The 15,828-nt window shown below is 35.2% G+C and overlaps 1 protein-coding gene across 1 annotated transcript in view; it reads left to right on the top strand.

The window, feature by feature from the left end:
- Positions 1–242: 242 nt before the first annotated feature.
- LOC150108659 (protein FAM32A-like) overlaps positions 243–15,828 on the top strand; it is a 41,958-nt gene continuing 26,372 nt past the window's right edge. Inside the window, exons 1-3 of the mRNA XM_090416137.1 lie at positions 243–412; positions 780–853; positions 14,399–14,555. Coding sequence (XP_090272263.1) covers positions 789–853; positions 14,399–14,555 — 222 coding nt within the window. The 5' untranslated portion in view covers positions 243–412; positions 780–788. The remainder of the gene's footprint in view (positions 413–779; positions 854–14,398; positions 14,556–15,828) is intronic.

Raw genomic sequence — 15,828 nt, 5'->3', positions numbered from 1 at the left:
CTACGGAGGCGATTTTCTTTTCTCTAGCTTACTTTATTGTAAGCCTCTACTTCAGGTTTTATGAGTTTTTATTTTTTTGATCGCAGCATCTATTTTCATCTTTATTAATTTTGGTATTTACAAATTTTTTTCATCAGACTTTTTATTTTTTTCAGTGTATCACTGCTTAAAAAATAATTGAAACTTTATGACAAGATTATGCAATTACGTAATCTGTGAACGAGAGTGGCGATAGGCAGAAGTGTACACAGTTTTCGGTTGCTAGTGGCTGTTGGGTAAGCTAGTCTGCTGTCGTTTGTGGAAGGTAGATAATTTATGTGTGTCGTTGGAAGGAAAAGAGTTCGATTATCGAAATGGATTAATTCCAGTAATGAGCGACAGTTTTATTGAGATGTGCTATTACCACTAAAAGGTAAGGAATTGCATGATAGGCAAATTTTTAAATTTCCAGGGGAATGCAGAACCGTCACGTTTTGTCGTTAATTCAAAGCCACATGGAATCATCACTACAGTAAAGCTTCTTAAAAGTATTATCATTAGATTAGTTTTAAATCCCCATTATATATTTCAAGGATATTTTCTATATACTGAGTTAAACTTTTAAAATTAAGCCTCTGCAAAAGAAAAATTGAAATTTAGCCTTTTAAAAATTCCCCATTACTAATAAAGTAAAAAATCTCCAGTTTAATTAATAAAATAATTAATTTAATTAATAAAGTGAAAAGTTAATTTCCCTCACTGATTTTTTAATATTAAGTAATATGTGTTTCTGTTTCCAGGCGTAAACGATGGCGGAGTATCAAGCGGCAGTCAAAGGATCACTGAAGCTGAAGAGTGATAGTGGTATAAAAAAGTAAGTAAAACCTATTGAATGATCAAGAAAAAAAATGTTGAAAGAATGTAGTAGAGGGTCACTTTAGTGGGTTTAGCTAAAAATAGTATTAAACAATACTATTTTTTTCTCATCATTCTCAAAATAGTATTAAAATAAGTCTAAAAATAGTATTAAATAATATTAGTTTTTTCTCATCATTCAGGACAGGTTGAATACTGTGGATTTTTTTCCTCCATTGGGTTCTCTTCTCTATCAGCCTTGCCATCTGTTGGAATGATGACAAACTTGAGTGGATCTTCAGTGCTACCTTCTTCTTGGTATTCCTCTGTCTCAGTCACTCTCAACCATTCTGTAAAGAAGGATATAAGGCAGTTTTTCTTGGTGCATCTTGGCTGTGTGCCCAAACTACTGTAACTGGCTTTTTTGTTGCCTATTTAGGATGTTATCAGTGTCACTCAACTCTTCCCTTTATCATTTGCCTTTTTTTTTTTTTTCATTCCACTATGTGCCATTAACTCTTTAGCACTTTCAAACCCTTTAATCTATCTTCTTCTTCTTGTTTGCTAGCTATACAGCTCTCTGCTCTGTACAGTGCCACTGGAAGAATCAATAAGTTGAAGTCTTTAGGCTAGCTACGGCAAATTTTTCTGTTTCTAAATATTTTATTCAACTACTTGTTAATTGCTGACCATTCGTGACTAATTCTGTGCTTGATAGTTTCATGTAACTTAAATCTTCAGTGATTAATGATCTGAGATAATTGAAACTGTCTTGTTCTATTCTTCTATTGTTTATTGTAACATTGACACATTTTATCACTCTGCCTATTACGATAAATTTTGTCTTATTGAGATTTATCTCTAAGTTGTATATGTTACTGGTTAAATTTCGATTAAAAATTATTCATTTTAGGTTCTCTGAGTTATCGGCTGTCAGAACAATATCATCTGCATATTTCTTCCATTGACAGTTATCCCAGGCAGTTCTTGAAGGATTCTCTAACCACCTCTCTGAGGAACAGGTTGAACAAGTAGGGAGGGAGAGAGATGGGGTGGGGGCAGTCTTGCATGACTTCCCTCTGTGATGGGATTTTACTTGTTTCAATATTCCTAAATTTTTTTATTGTCTTTATAGCACTTTTTGATTATACTTTATTATATCAAATATTTGATTATAAATTTGATTTAGATATTATTATTATTATTATTTTGACACCTCCAGGGAGTCCAAAGACTCATCGAGGGAGAGTGTGCCGACAGCATCGAACGATTGGCCCCCTTCCAACTACTAACCACGCTCAAACTTACTTAACTGAGCCATTAGTAGCAGAGGCTCTACCAATCGACCAACCTTTGCCGGCGGTTTGAGTCCTTTGTTAATGTAGTGTTTCTGAATTGAAGGCTTGCTTTTTAGTCTGTAAAGCATACAAAAAGATGTTTTTTTGCTTTTTGTAAGCCAGATCTGCTGGTCTCTGTAAAATGAAGATTGTATTGCTGATTCCTCTCCATTTGTGAATTCTATTTGTTGTTGTTATTGTTGTTCTATTATTTTTTTCAAATTTTTTTTTTATTCTATTTTGAATGATTCTAATACATATCTTGTATGGCTCAGCAGTGATATAGGTTCATAGTTGTCACATTTTCTTTTACATATTGGGATGATTTTACTGACTCTCCAGTCATCAGGGATTTCCTCTTTCTAATATTAGGTTGAATAAATAGTTCAGGTATTGTATAGTCCCTTCTTCTCCTCCTTGTCATAGTTCTTTTGGGATTCTCTCCAGTCCATGAGCAAGCCTTTTCATTTTTCATTGATTTTTTTGCTGTGATAATTTCTAGAATTTTTGGTTTCGATTCTATTTGATCTATTCTTTTGGTTGATGGGTGTGATAGGGGATATTCTTATTTTTTGAGTTATTGCAAAAATTGTTTTGTCCAGATTTTATTTCTGCTGAGTTTCCTATTACCATTGAGCATAGTGGTGGGGGTAAGAGGAGTAACTCTTTGCAATTTTGATTGTTTTGTACAAAGTTCTGGTGTCATTTTTTTCAAATGCATCTTTGCATTCTTCTGTTTTTTCTTTCACCCACTGGGTCTTTCTTTCTCTGCATTTTCTACTTGTTTCTTGAGTAAATTACAAGCGATTGTTTTCAGGTGTTTTTGTTTTTCATCTATCTCTCTCTCCCCCCTCCTTCTCTACTAGTTCTAAAATGTCTCCAGTCATTCATACATGGTCACTCTTTTTGGAGTAAACCAAAATCCTTGCTGCTGTGTCCAGCAATTCTTTGTTACTCGATTCCAGCAGTTTCCCATGTCTTCTCGTATTGCTCCAAGTTTTCTCCATACTGATGTTTGCATGCTGAGTTTTTATTATTTGTTCTGGGTGTTATTTTCTTTTTAGCAAATTTAGTGTTTATTTTGGCTGTACAGAGATTGGGCAAGGGCTCAGTGTATTTATGACTTTTCCTATGGTAAAATATTGTATTGGTAATAAACTGGTCATCATTATCATCAAATTCCTGACATTTATGCTCAAGGGGTGTACAGGATATGATAGTACTACATGAAAAATTTACATAATTACTTACTTCCTATATACAATTTTCCTCCGAATCAGTCTGTTAAATGTCAGGACTCTAATATTATCAGGTCTTATATTTCTGTCTTCTAAGGCACTTTTTAGTGTATCAATCCACCTATATCTTGGTCTTCCTCTGGGCCTTTTTCATGCCAACCTGGCAGAGAACACTTGTTTTGCTAATCTTTCCTCACCCATTGTGTTTAAGTGACCATACCACCTGAGATTAGCACTGCTAACAATGTCGTAATAAACTGGTACTAATTTTAATATAAAGGTTTTTTTTTTTTTTTTTGCTTTAAATCTGATAAGATTCTTGAAGAGATGGATCTTGTGTCAGTGATGGTATTTATGAAATTTTTTTTCTGATTATATTGCAACTCCTTTTCTATGCTGCTGATATCTTCTTCCAGAGTAGTACATCCTTACTTCACTACCATACTTTTGTCCATCCAGTGTATCAATGAAATTCCGGTCACTTTCCATCTAAAGAATTTTAACCCTTATTCGAGTAGTCTCAGCTTACCAGTTTTATGCAGTGTTCTGATGTATACAATTAAGATGTGAAAATGTCTTCTTGAGGACTGCATAGCCAATTTTTCATCCATTCCCTGTGCTTGTGGGTCATTTGTGTCAGCTGCCCTGCATGCAGTAGTATTGTTGCAAAGCTTCGATTTCACATCCGTAGAACTGGCAGAATACTGTAACTAACTTGCTAATCAACAGGTGGCTAGGATTGCCACCTGTTGATTGGGCTATGTCAATTCATCTGCCAGTCAGAGCCTTTCATCATTGACAACACAATTTTCTTCTACTTGGCAAAGGGACTCTGTAGTTGTTCCTGTAGAGAGTATTCCCTAGCAGAGCTAGAACTTATGTGGTAGCACCAACTTCTTAGTGTTGTCATAGGATAATGTGAGGTTTTGGTTGAGATTACTAGCCCTGCTACCCCACATCATGTTAGCAACTACTACTGTTAGTCCACAACTGACTATTTGTCAGAGTTGCCTCTGCTTATTTCTCAGCTAACCTTCATATCTAAGGATCATTCTCTTGTGCCACCTAGGGAATGTGCTTGGTAGCAGTAAGCTCCTGAGGTATTTTTTCTATTAAATGAAAATATAGAAAACAGCAGCAGGTGTTGTATAAGTTAACAAAAATTTAAATAAAAGTAAGCATTAAAATAGAAATCCAAAATGATAATAAAAATTGCATTGTGTAAAAAAAAAAAAAAAAATTATATTATTTTTACAAGGAAATATGAAATATTTCCTTGTAAATACAACTACTCAAATATAACTCGCACTCTTGTATATCTTGCAACCCTAATTTTACTTTACAAAAAAAAAAAAAAAAAAAAAAAAGAAATTAAAAAGTTTCACATATACCTCGCAAAAAAAACTTTAGGTAGTGAATGTTGTTATGGCAGAAATAGTAAAAAAAACTTCCAGATGTGAAGACTGATGTGGCTGTTGTTCCTGGTGGTCTTACATACCTTGTCTACAGATCTTAGATCATCAACAAACCATTCAAGGACTATGTAAGAAAATTCTAAATGGAGTGGGCAGCTGGTGTCTACAACCTAACTCCAGCAGGGAAGATTAAGAGACCACCATTAGAACTGTTGTCCAACTGGATTTTGAGAGCTTGGGACACGATTTCACCAGAAATAATTGCCAACAGTTTTTTTTAAAAACCGACACCTCTAATGCCCTGAATGGGAGTGAAGATGACACTATTTGGATAGATTGACAATGCACACGAGGAAACTGCTCTCGAGACCGGAAGTAGCAATAGCATATAGGAAGTTCATGGTAAGTTATACCCTTTAGTTTTTTTAAATCATGGTTATCTTATGATTCCAAAATGATAAAAGGACATGCAATAATGAAACTGCTTGTTTTCATTTAATTACATAAGCATTGTTGCTAAAGATTCAAATATATTGTGTGATGAAGGTGAGTGGCCAGTCATGTAAATAACGTTGATAATTAAAATTTAAATGCATTCATTTTATAAATAGTGTGAGCAATTTATTTATTCATCTGTGTGGGATTCCCCCCCCCCCTTTTTTTTTTTTTTTTTTTTTTTCCCTGTCCGTTAGGATAGGTTTGAGCCCACTTAATGAAGGATTAACTATATGTATTTTTTGACTGTAAATTCATGTGTGTTCGTGGGGCCAGTTTGCCTGTTCTGAGGAATGAAACATCCCAGTTTCTGGATGAAAAAAAACCCTTTACCTCCGTATGAGACTGGCTAACTTGCCTTTAGTTGAAAGAGACCAGATAAAGGTTTCTCATGTCTGGATGGGAATCAAACCCAGGTCTTTCCGACCAAACAGCTTCGTCTCTACTGACTGAGCTGTGGAGGCTCTATATGAGCAATTCAAATTATAATGACTAACTACTGAGGATTTAATTATAAACATCAATTTAGTTTTTTCCTGAAAAACTTTACTTTCCAAAAATCCTTGCATATATCTCGCACTACGTTTTTTTCACTTTAATTTTGAGGAAATATATGCGAGTTATATTCGAGTAAATTCTGTAATAGGGAGTTCTTAGGGAAAAACCAAATGTGAGAGCAGTATTCAATTGTTGGTTTGCGATTTGTAGAGTTAGTAATTGTTCAGAGGTGGAGTAATAGCGGAAACCTAATATCTTGAATGACGAGAAGGCAAAGCATGTAATATGTTTGTACCAAAAAAAAAAAAAAAAATTGGTGAGGTGAAGAAAAGAGGTGGCATGTCTTGTCCAGAGATAGTTGTTATCGAAAGTAAGGCGGGAAGAAAAGTTTTAATAACAAGAAGTTAGTTTTGCTAGCCTTGCATTAGAATTCCATTGAAGAACAGTAGAAGTAGATATTCTGAAAGTTTTGTTTATTTGCATAGTGCAAGGCTTATCATATATCAATTCTAGTGTAGTTTATTTACATCAGCAGAATGGAGGATTGGATTTGCTGTTGGCTAGAGCAGATTATTGATATATAGGAGCAGGTGAAAGAACAGTCTTGTGAGACCTAATCACATGCCTTAGAGATATCAAGAGCAACAATATGTGATTACCAATTTTTTTCATTCCATTTGTTCAAAAGTGGATAACATAAACAAGAAGGTTCTCAGTTGATCAGCAGTAGTGGGAATCCATACTAGTGATTGTTTTAGTTATTTGTAGTGAGAATAAAGAACTTGATTTTAGTTTTTTAAAGGAAAATCCTTAGAAAAATCATTTGGCCTAGTGTTTGTGTCAGGAGGATCAGATACAACCATGAGTATATCAATTCTATAAAGTGCCTTCAAAGGAAAGAAAGGAATCTAATATAATGAAGTTCAAAAAGTTGGGCAAGACTTGTTTTTTGTATGGAAAATGAGAGTATTCTTAAGAAGACTACAAATAGTAAAATTCTTGGTAAAAGACCAAGCATGAATAGATACCATTAATCAAGATAGTAACATCATATTTCAGTGTCCAAACTAGAGAAGTAAGTTTGTTGTAAGTATACAAAAATAGGCATCCCGAACATCCTAAAAGTGATTAGTTTCCATTTTAAAAGAGGAAGACAGACAGAAGAGAAAAAAACTTCAGTTTCAGCTGGTTAGCGTATCCTCTCTCCAGCCAAAAGGCTGGAGAGAGGATACGCTTTTCAGACTCCTTGGAGGTGTCATGTAATAATAATAACACTCTTATCCACCTTTCTGGCTTCAGAAATTCTCTAAAACTATTTTCTCCCCTAAAACTTCCAACTCCTCTCTAGACGTTGTCTCTTTCTGTGTTTTAATGAATACAACAGCTGTTCTATTTTTCTCTCTCACACTCATTCACCTTCCTCTTCGGAAGTACAATGTTTGGGCAAGCGTCCTACTGTCCGATGTATTAATCAATATGGCAGTGAGGTAAAGGGTACTTGTCAATAGTCAGCAGTTCTTCAATGCTGTTAAAACATTGTTAGAAAGTTCAATAATTTTTTCATTTGTTACAGAAATTAAAAAACTACACTAGGGTCAAGCACTTTGTTAAAAATATCACAATCAAATAGTTTTCGATGGGCCGTGAGTAACATAGCTTTCTTATATTAACATTTCTAATTATTACAACAATGCATTTTTCTGCTATACATTTTTGGAAATGTTTAACTATAATAATAAAAAAAAAAAAAAGTTATCCATTCCTTTTTATTTAAATATTTTATCAAATTTGGTCGCCTCTAAAAAAATGAAAGAAAATCGGATATCGTTAGATAGCAGATATCCTACAGAGAGAAATGATAAGGATGGTAACATTTTATGTTCTTAGAAATAGTTTGAATATTGGCTAATTTCTGTTCTACAAGAGGAATAAAAACCAGTGAAATATGATAACATAAAAATAAAAAAAGTAACACAAAACAGGAGTTGACTTGGAACATAAACCTTCAGACATTGAAGAAATGCCATTGGGACCAGGTAATTGATGTTTTGCTAATCCAATCTGGACAACATTCTTATAATATTGCTTTGGTAAAAATATAAAGAGGAATTGATTGTTACAAGAGTTTGGAAATAGGAAAAAAGTCACTTAGTAGGAATGATAAATACTAAAAAAAAAGTTACTTAAATTAAGAGGATATTAAATCCCGCATAGTTTTAAAACCGAATAAGAAACTCAAAGATTGGAATCAGAGAGTTTCTTGCCGATTTCTCCCTGATTCCGATCTTTGAGTTTCTTATTCGGTTTTAAAACTATGCGGGATTTAATATCCCCTTAATTTAAGTAATGTTTTCATTGCCGAAATGAAGCTTATTAGCTCTTTATACTTAAGTAAAAAAAAAGTGTTCTGTAATTGCTCCTACTTGCATGCAGAAGTTGTATCCCAGAATTAATACCTCAATACATTGTCTCTGGGCTCTTATTTAGCCAGCATCTACCCTATCACATATAATGAAGCCTAGATTCAACACATTCCAAAAGAAAAAAAAAATTGACCCATTGTCCTCACCTCTAAAATAATGGAGGATGTCATTGCCAGTCAACTTCTTTGCTATTATTATTATTATTATCTGAGACCTCCAGTGAGTCAAGAACTCATTGAGGGGAGGCTGTAAATTACCCAACCCAGCTGTCATACCTTCCCTTAAATTAATTTATACTAGATGCATTCACTACTCCTAATTATTCCACTCACTCACTGCTCTCTGAGAGAAAAACCTAGCTCTTACCCCTTTCTTAACTAAGAACAACCTTAACTTCCATGGATGTCCCCGTGTTCTCTCCCTGCCTTCCATATAATGAAAAATTTCATCACTTGAAATGCTATAACACCCATTCAAAAGATTATAGACCTCAATCATATCACCCCTCTTTTTCCTGTTAACCAGAGCCTGTAATCCACATACTCGCAATCTGTCCTTGTAATCTAAATCCCATAATCCGGATATAATTTTTATAACTCTTCTTTGCACCTTTTCCATAGCTTCTTTATCCCCTTGGAACCCGGGAGACCAAATCTGCACACAGTAATCCAAGTGTGATCTTATCAAAGCCTTATAAAGAGGAAAAATTACTTCCTTATTCTTACATGTCAAGGTTTGCTTCAGCATAGAAATTATCCTTTGAGTTGTATTTCCAACTTTTGCTATGTGACCTTTGAACTTTAAATTCTTATCCACCAATACACCAAGATCCCTTGCCTCTTCAGTTTCTTGTACCATAACTCTGCTAATATAATATGCAGCTGGATCTTAATCACGTCAAAGTGGATAACTTTACACTTACTAACGTTAAACTGACAGCTATTTTCGTTTGCCCAGATTTTCAGTCTATTCAAATCATTTTGTAATTGCTGAATATCAGTAGCATCCCTGATTGCCCTGCCTATCTTTGCATCATCAGCAAACAATTGCAAATCTGATGATAGACCCTGCTTGAAGTCATTAATGTATAGATTGAACAATAATGGCCCAAGGACTGAACCCTGAGGTACACCACTGGTTACCTTAAATCTGGCAGATTCACATCCACTGTATACCGCTTTTTGATATCAGTCTGTTAACCATCCCCTGATCCAAGTCAATAGATTATGTTCCAATCCCATATTTTCCAGTTTACGCAACAGCATATCGTGTGGTCCTATCAAATGTCTTAGAAAAATCCAACATTATCATAGTGTATCCATTTCCTTTATCCAACTTGGCAGTAACATTGTTATAAAATATGAGCAAATTGCTAAAACATGACCTTCCTTTAGTAAACCCATGCTGTTCCCTGCAGAGTATAGAATGGTCAAACCATTTCTTTATGCGAGTTCTTACTAACTTCTCTAAAATCTTCACTACCACACCAGAAATACTAATAGGTTGGTAGTTAGACACATCAGTTTTTGCACCACCCTTGTGCTATGGAACTATCATACATTCCTGTGGTATCATTCCTGAGCTGAGACTCAAGTTATACAAATGTGTGAAAGGCCTAGCCAATTCAGCTAAACATTCCTTTAACAAATGAGCAGATATTCCATCTGTCCCTATTGACAGATTCTATCCAGGTTAGGCAAAAGCTCTTCAACCTCATTTTCATGAACCTCTAACTCTTCATCCAACGTAGCAATAGCACTGTGCATCATACTACGTACACCTGGTTGATATGTCTTAGCAAAGTGAGCACTCGTTAACCGAACAATCTCCTTAGCGTCCAACACTCGTGTACCATCTGCATTCAATAGTTATTCTTCCACATTCATTCTTTCTTTTACTTGCGGCATAACAATAAAATTATTCTTTCGGATTGCCTTTTGCTTGTATGACCAATTTCTTTTCATTCTGTGATTTAACTTTCCTCACAATGCTCATTACTTTTGTGGCCTGAGCTTTATATATTTCATAACTCCTTTCACTCTTATTCTCACGATACTCTTTCCACATCTTCTTCTTGTGGATCTCTAGCTTAATAAGGCTGCACATCCATTTCACACCCAAGCTATTTACTCTTCGAACACTAGGGATACATTCAGATACTACCGCCTGATTCAAGCACTTTTCAAAGATATCTTACCTTCCCTTAAATTAATTTATATTAGATGCAGTCACTACACCTAATTATTCCACTCACTCACTGCTCTCTGAGAGAAAACCTAGCTCTTACCCCTTTCTTAACTGAGAATAACCTTAACTTCCATGGATGCCCCCATGTTCTCTCCCCGCCTTCCATTTTCTATGGTATCATTCCCATGCATTGCTGACATTTTTTCCATTCAGTAACTGATACCATGGAACCAAAGATAATATTCTTCTAAGTTGATCATAATTTCCAGCTTTGTAATTCAGCATGTAGCCTGATTTAATCGGAGCTTCAATACAAGTAGATACTTCCCAAGAAAGACCAGCATGATCACTGTCACTAATTGGTGGTAAAATAGCTATATTCTTGACAGAGATCCCTTCTGATGCTATGAGTAAATCCAACACTCTTTGACCTCGAGTTCCTTCTTTCACATGCTGCTTGAGAAAGTTATCCCGCAACAATTCAATAAATTCCTGTTCTTTCTGATCACGAGATTTCTCTTCTACCCAATCAATGTTTGGAAAATCAAAGTCACCCATAATGATCATTCGCTTGGTACCCATAAGGCTAAATTGGCGATGCAATTCTTCGTCCCCTACAACTGAGCTGCTAGGTCTGTAGCAACACCCCCACCATATATTTCATTCTGTTAACCTCCACTTCACACCAAATAGACTCAAACTCATCGCTACATGGGACATTGTTACCATCATTGTTTTCTTGTATTTCTATCCTAACTGGACTTACGTCATCTGATATCATTAGTAGCACTCCTCCTCCTCTCCTATCTCTTCTGTCATTCCTAAAAATACTGTATCCATTACATTCGATCCCACTTACCATATCTGATTCTGATAGCCAGGTTTCACTAATGACAACAATTTTAAGCCACATCGTATTCAATAAAGCAACAAACTCAACCCCTTTGTTTCTAATGCTCCTGGCATTTGTGTATAGACATAATAAATTAAGACCTAGCCTATTCTTATAATTAGATAAGCAATGTATTTGGTAAGCAATGCTATGTAGAGGCCCACCATTTAATTAGTAACTGACTTTTAGTGTGGATTAAACTACTAGATTCATGACAGATCTCTAGCATGTCACCTACTTTTGGACATGTGGTGCCACAAAAAGATTTGGTGAAACCTGTGCTCTTGACATTTTGACTATCATCTTTGGTATGGGTAGGCTTTCTCTCTGCTTAATATTGTATGTTAGTGGATGCCTTTTCCACCAGTGTAGGAGCATCCGAGGGTTCTATTCTATTGTCTGCCCTTTTTCCCCTATAATAAATGACCTTGCTCTTACTAACCACTAACCCTACCTGTAGTTTTGCTCATTATAGTGTATTCTGTTTTTTCCTACTCATTTGACCACCCTTGCTGTACACAAACGTCACGGGCTTCAAAAGTCAATGCTGATTCCATCTCAAAGTCATATTTGGGAAGTAGCTATTAAAAAAACCCATTTAAATGTAATCTTTCTGCTGCAGTTATTTTAAGAAAACTGATGTTGCTATCACTTTAAACATGTTTTTTTTTAACAGATTTACATTGTTTACCTTGATCCCATTGTATTATGATGCTGGTCTGACATTAGCTAAATAAGCTATAAAGTTTTATAACCTTTTTCTTTTTTTTTTTTCCCTAAACATATTTTTATCCATTAAATCTTTTGTAGCTTAAAACAGTTATTTTGCAGAATAACTATTTTAAAACATCTTGAAAATAAGAATGTTGAGTCTACATGATGCCTGTTGTAACTCTGAGAAACTTATGCTAGAAGAAATTGGGAAAAAGTAAACTGGATATTATCTCTGTGATTCAAACTTTGCCTATTCCATTTCAAGTTTCTATATTATTATTATTATTTTTATTATTATTTGACACCTCCAGGGAGTCCAAAGACTCATCGAGGGAGAGTGTGCCAACAGCATCGAACGATTGGTTCCCTTCCAACTACTAGCCACGCTCAAACTTATTTAACTGAGCCAATTAGTAGCAGAGGCTCTACCAATTGACCAACCTTTGCCGTTGACGACATACTGGGCAGTAAAACTCATCTACCAGCTAATGGTGTATAGTACTGTAAAGACTTGGCCTTTCTTCTAAGTTGTGTTGTATTCCATACCTTGATTTTTGCCTGCATTAGTTCACTCCTGGATAGTTTTAATGTCTATTTGCTGGAAAATATATCAGGGCTACTAAATAGGCCAGAAACTACTGAGTAGGGAAGAGATTTGGTTGTTGCAGACTGAACACTACTGAAGTTGATCATATCCAACTATATATACATATCCAAACATCTGCCACCATCCATTTGTGGCAGATGACAAAAAGCATCACTTCTGGCAGCATTTTAGACTCACAAAGTTTATTCCTGTTGTACATTCTGTCTTGGCTATTTGAAGAAGAATAATTACAGTCCCTCTTTTAATCCCTGTTCACATAAATGTTGTGATTTTAGAATTGCAATTTTTCTATCTTATTTGCAACCAAGATAGAAAGATTGCAATTTATAAAAATTATAAAGGTTTTTCCTAGAATTTGTATTTATTTTTCTGATTATGAATATTTTCATTTTGAGTTAATTATTATTATTATTATTATTATTAAACAAGACCTCATGGCATCAAAGACTCATCTGGGAGGTCATTTTATCACACACACACTCAAAATCCTTGCAGACACCACACTATCAGGCAAGGCATTCCAATCATTCACAACTCTGCATGAAAAAAACCTGCCTCTCACTCCCCTACTCACACCCTCTTTATACAGTTTCCAGGGATGACCTCTGGTTCTCCCCTGATCTCCCACTATTTTCTGTAGAATTTCTCCACCATTGATCTTATAACAACCCCTTACCAACTTGTAGGTCTCTATCATATCTCCCCTCTTCCTTCTCTCCACCAGACTCTGCAAATTACATCTTCTCAATCTTTCCTCATAGTCAGCATTCCAGAAGTCAGAAACTGCCTTAGTCAGTCGCCTTTGGACCCTTTCCAACATCTCTTCATCCTTCTGAAAACCCGGTGACCAAATCTGGGCACAATAGTCCATGTGTGGTCTAATCAAAGCCTTATACAATGGAACAAGAATCTCTCTACTTCTACACATCAGTGTCCTCCGCATCATTCCCAGAAGTCTTTGTGGTGTCTTCACAATTTTGACAATGTATCCCCTAAATTTTAGATCCTTATCCACTATCACCCCCAGATCTCTTATTTCCTCTACTTCCCACGATATATTCTCACCAAGCATAAATTCTGCATCCCATCTTTGTTTTCCAAATTTTAAAACCTTACATTTTGCAACATTGAACTCGCATCCCCCATTTGCTTGCCCAATCACTCAATTTATTCAAGTCTTCTTGCAAGGCCACATCATCTTCACTACTCTTTATGGTTCGTCCCAACTTTGCATCATCTGCAAACAACTGAACATCTCCATCCAAATCTTCGCCAATATCATTAATATACAAGTTAAATAGTAATGGCCCTAAAACAGACCCCTGAGGCACTCCACTAGTGACTTTCCTTTTCCTGGATATCGCACCCCCATACACAACTTGTTGATACCTATCAGATAGCCAGTCTCCAATCCAATCCACTAATCTAATATCCAACCCCATCTGCTCTAGTTTGACTGTCAACTTATCATGAGGTACTCTATCAAAAGCTTTTACGAAATCCAAGTATATTACTGTGTATCCTTCTTCTCTGTCCAAGGAAGCAGTCACTTTATTAATAGCAAGATATGTAATAAAGAAATATGTAATATGAAATATGTAATAATAAAAATGAGATATGTTAATAGTGAGATATGTAATAAAAAAATGCACTAAGTATTTAACATCTTGAATTAATGATACTGAATGCAGTTATAGATGGTGAGTTGAAAAGTTTTATTAAGAATAGTAATACAATTTACTGAAATTTTGCTTGTAGGAAAAAAAAAAGTAAGGACAAAAAGAAGATCCTTGAACAGGTATCAAGATTGAATAATAATCCTGATGATGATGAACAAGTTAGGTCTGTGAGCAAATCAGAGCAAATTTCATTAACTAAAGCAGAAAAGACCTTTCTTAAGATGCAAGAAAAAAGAGTATGTATTTTGTGAATCTTTGAATAGCACAATAGAATCTTACTAATTTTTTTAAGGATGTATATATGGAAAAACATTGCACATTTTTAAAAATGTGTATATTTCTCCTTAAAAAACACAGTAGTTTGGTTTACTCATATGTTAGAACATAAAGGTGGTTCAATTCAGGTGTTATGTTTAGATGCCATTTTTTACCCTCTTTGGAATGATGTAAGTTTGCTTTGCTTTATAATATCCATTGATTCGTGGTGAAGTTTCTTGAACAGAAGGTATGTGATGCACGATACTGAAAATAAATAATTTATTAATTAAATTAATTATTTACAAGCTAATGTTTTGCCATTTCAGGCTAGCATTGCCAAAGATACTTTAACGATTCACACTCAATGAAGACAGTGACTTCGAGAACAAAATTAGTGGTAGTCATATGTGATTAATGCTGATGGAAGAATGGAGTGGTGCGCTATCAGTATTATTGCAGTTAACTCGTTTCTGTAGAATTTGAGCTTCTTCTAAGAACATTTTCTATGATTTGAATTGGGATTTGTGTAGTAGCCTGGCTTTTTTTCCATCCTGATGAAATGGTCTTCATCCTTGATATATTGCTAGTCTGCTTTTTGGTTGCCCATACAGAATGTTCTTTCTCTCCCCCCCCCCCCCCAACCCCACCTTGTGAAGGGTGGTCTGTCCTTTCTGACCAAAATACTGGATTTCACATTGACAAGGGTACTGTACACACCTGGAATGGAAAGAGGACCCTAGCAGTTTTTGATATGTATCAGAAAGATGAGGACTTTGTTCACAGGTTTGTAGACTGGTCTCATTCCAAGCCATTTTAGAAAGAGGCCCAGTCTCTTGGATATAGGACAGAAATAAGTATAGTGTATGTATAGTCTGGTTGGGAAGGAGTATTTTTATTATTGTTATTATTATCATCTTGTATTCGCTTTGTTGTGAGATGTGCTTGTAGTTCCAGATGCGGTGCTTCTCCTTAGATAAAATTTTTTTATCTAAGGAAAAAATACAACTCTGCCTTGCAACAAAAGTATCCAAAAAAGGTAAGAGAACCCCCCTCTACCTTTTCAACAGTAAAACTAATTTATTGGTGATGTTGCTTTGGAACTATAAAAAGTTAGAATGAGCTTTTGTCAAGACAGTCTATATATCTCAGATATACTTTGAGAGGTTGGGGCTGAATTTAGTGTAAAATTTTCAAAAGATTTTTATGCATTGGTTAGCAATAAGAGCTGAAAGTGATGAGCCCATTGCTTCA

The sequence above is a fragment of the Typopeltis vanoorti genome, chromosome 3 (assembly GCF_054136105.1).
Source record: "Typopeltis vanoorti isolate ZY-2024b chromosome 3, IOZ_Tvanoo_1.0, whole genome shotgun sequence".
Lineage (NCBI taxonomy): Eukaryota > Metazoa > Arthropoda > Arachnida > Uropygi > Thelyphonidae > Typopeltis > Typopeltis vanoorti.
Note: the sequence above shows the minus strand (reverse complement) of the source record. Positions and strands in the feature narration are given on the sequence as shown.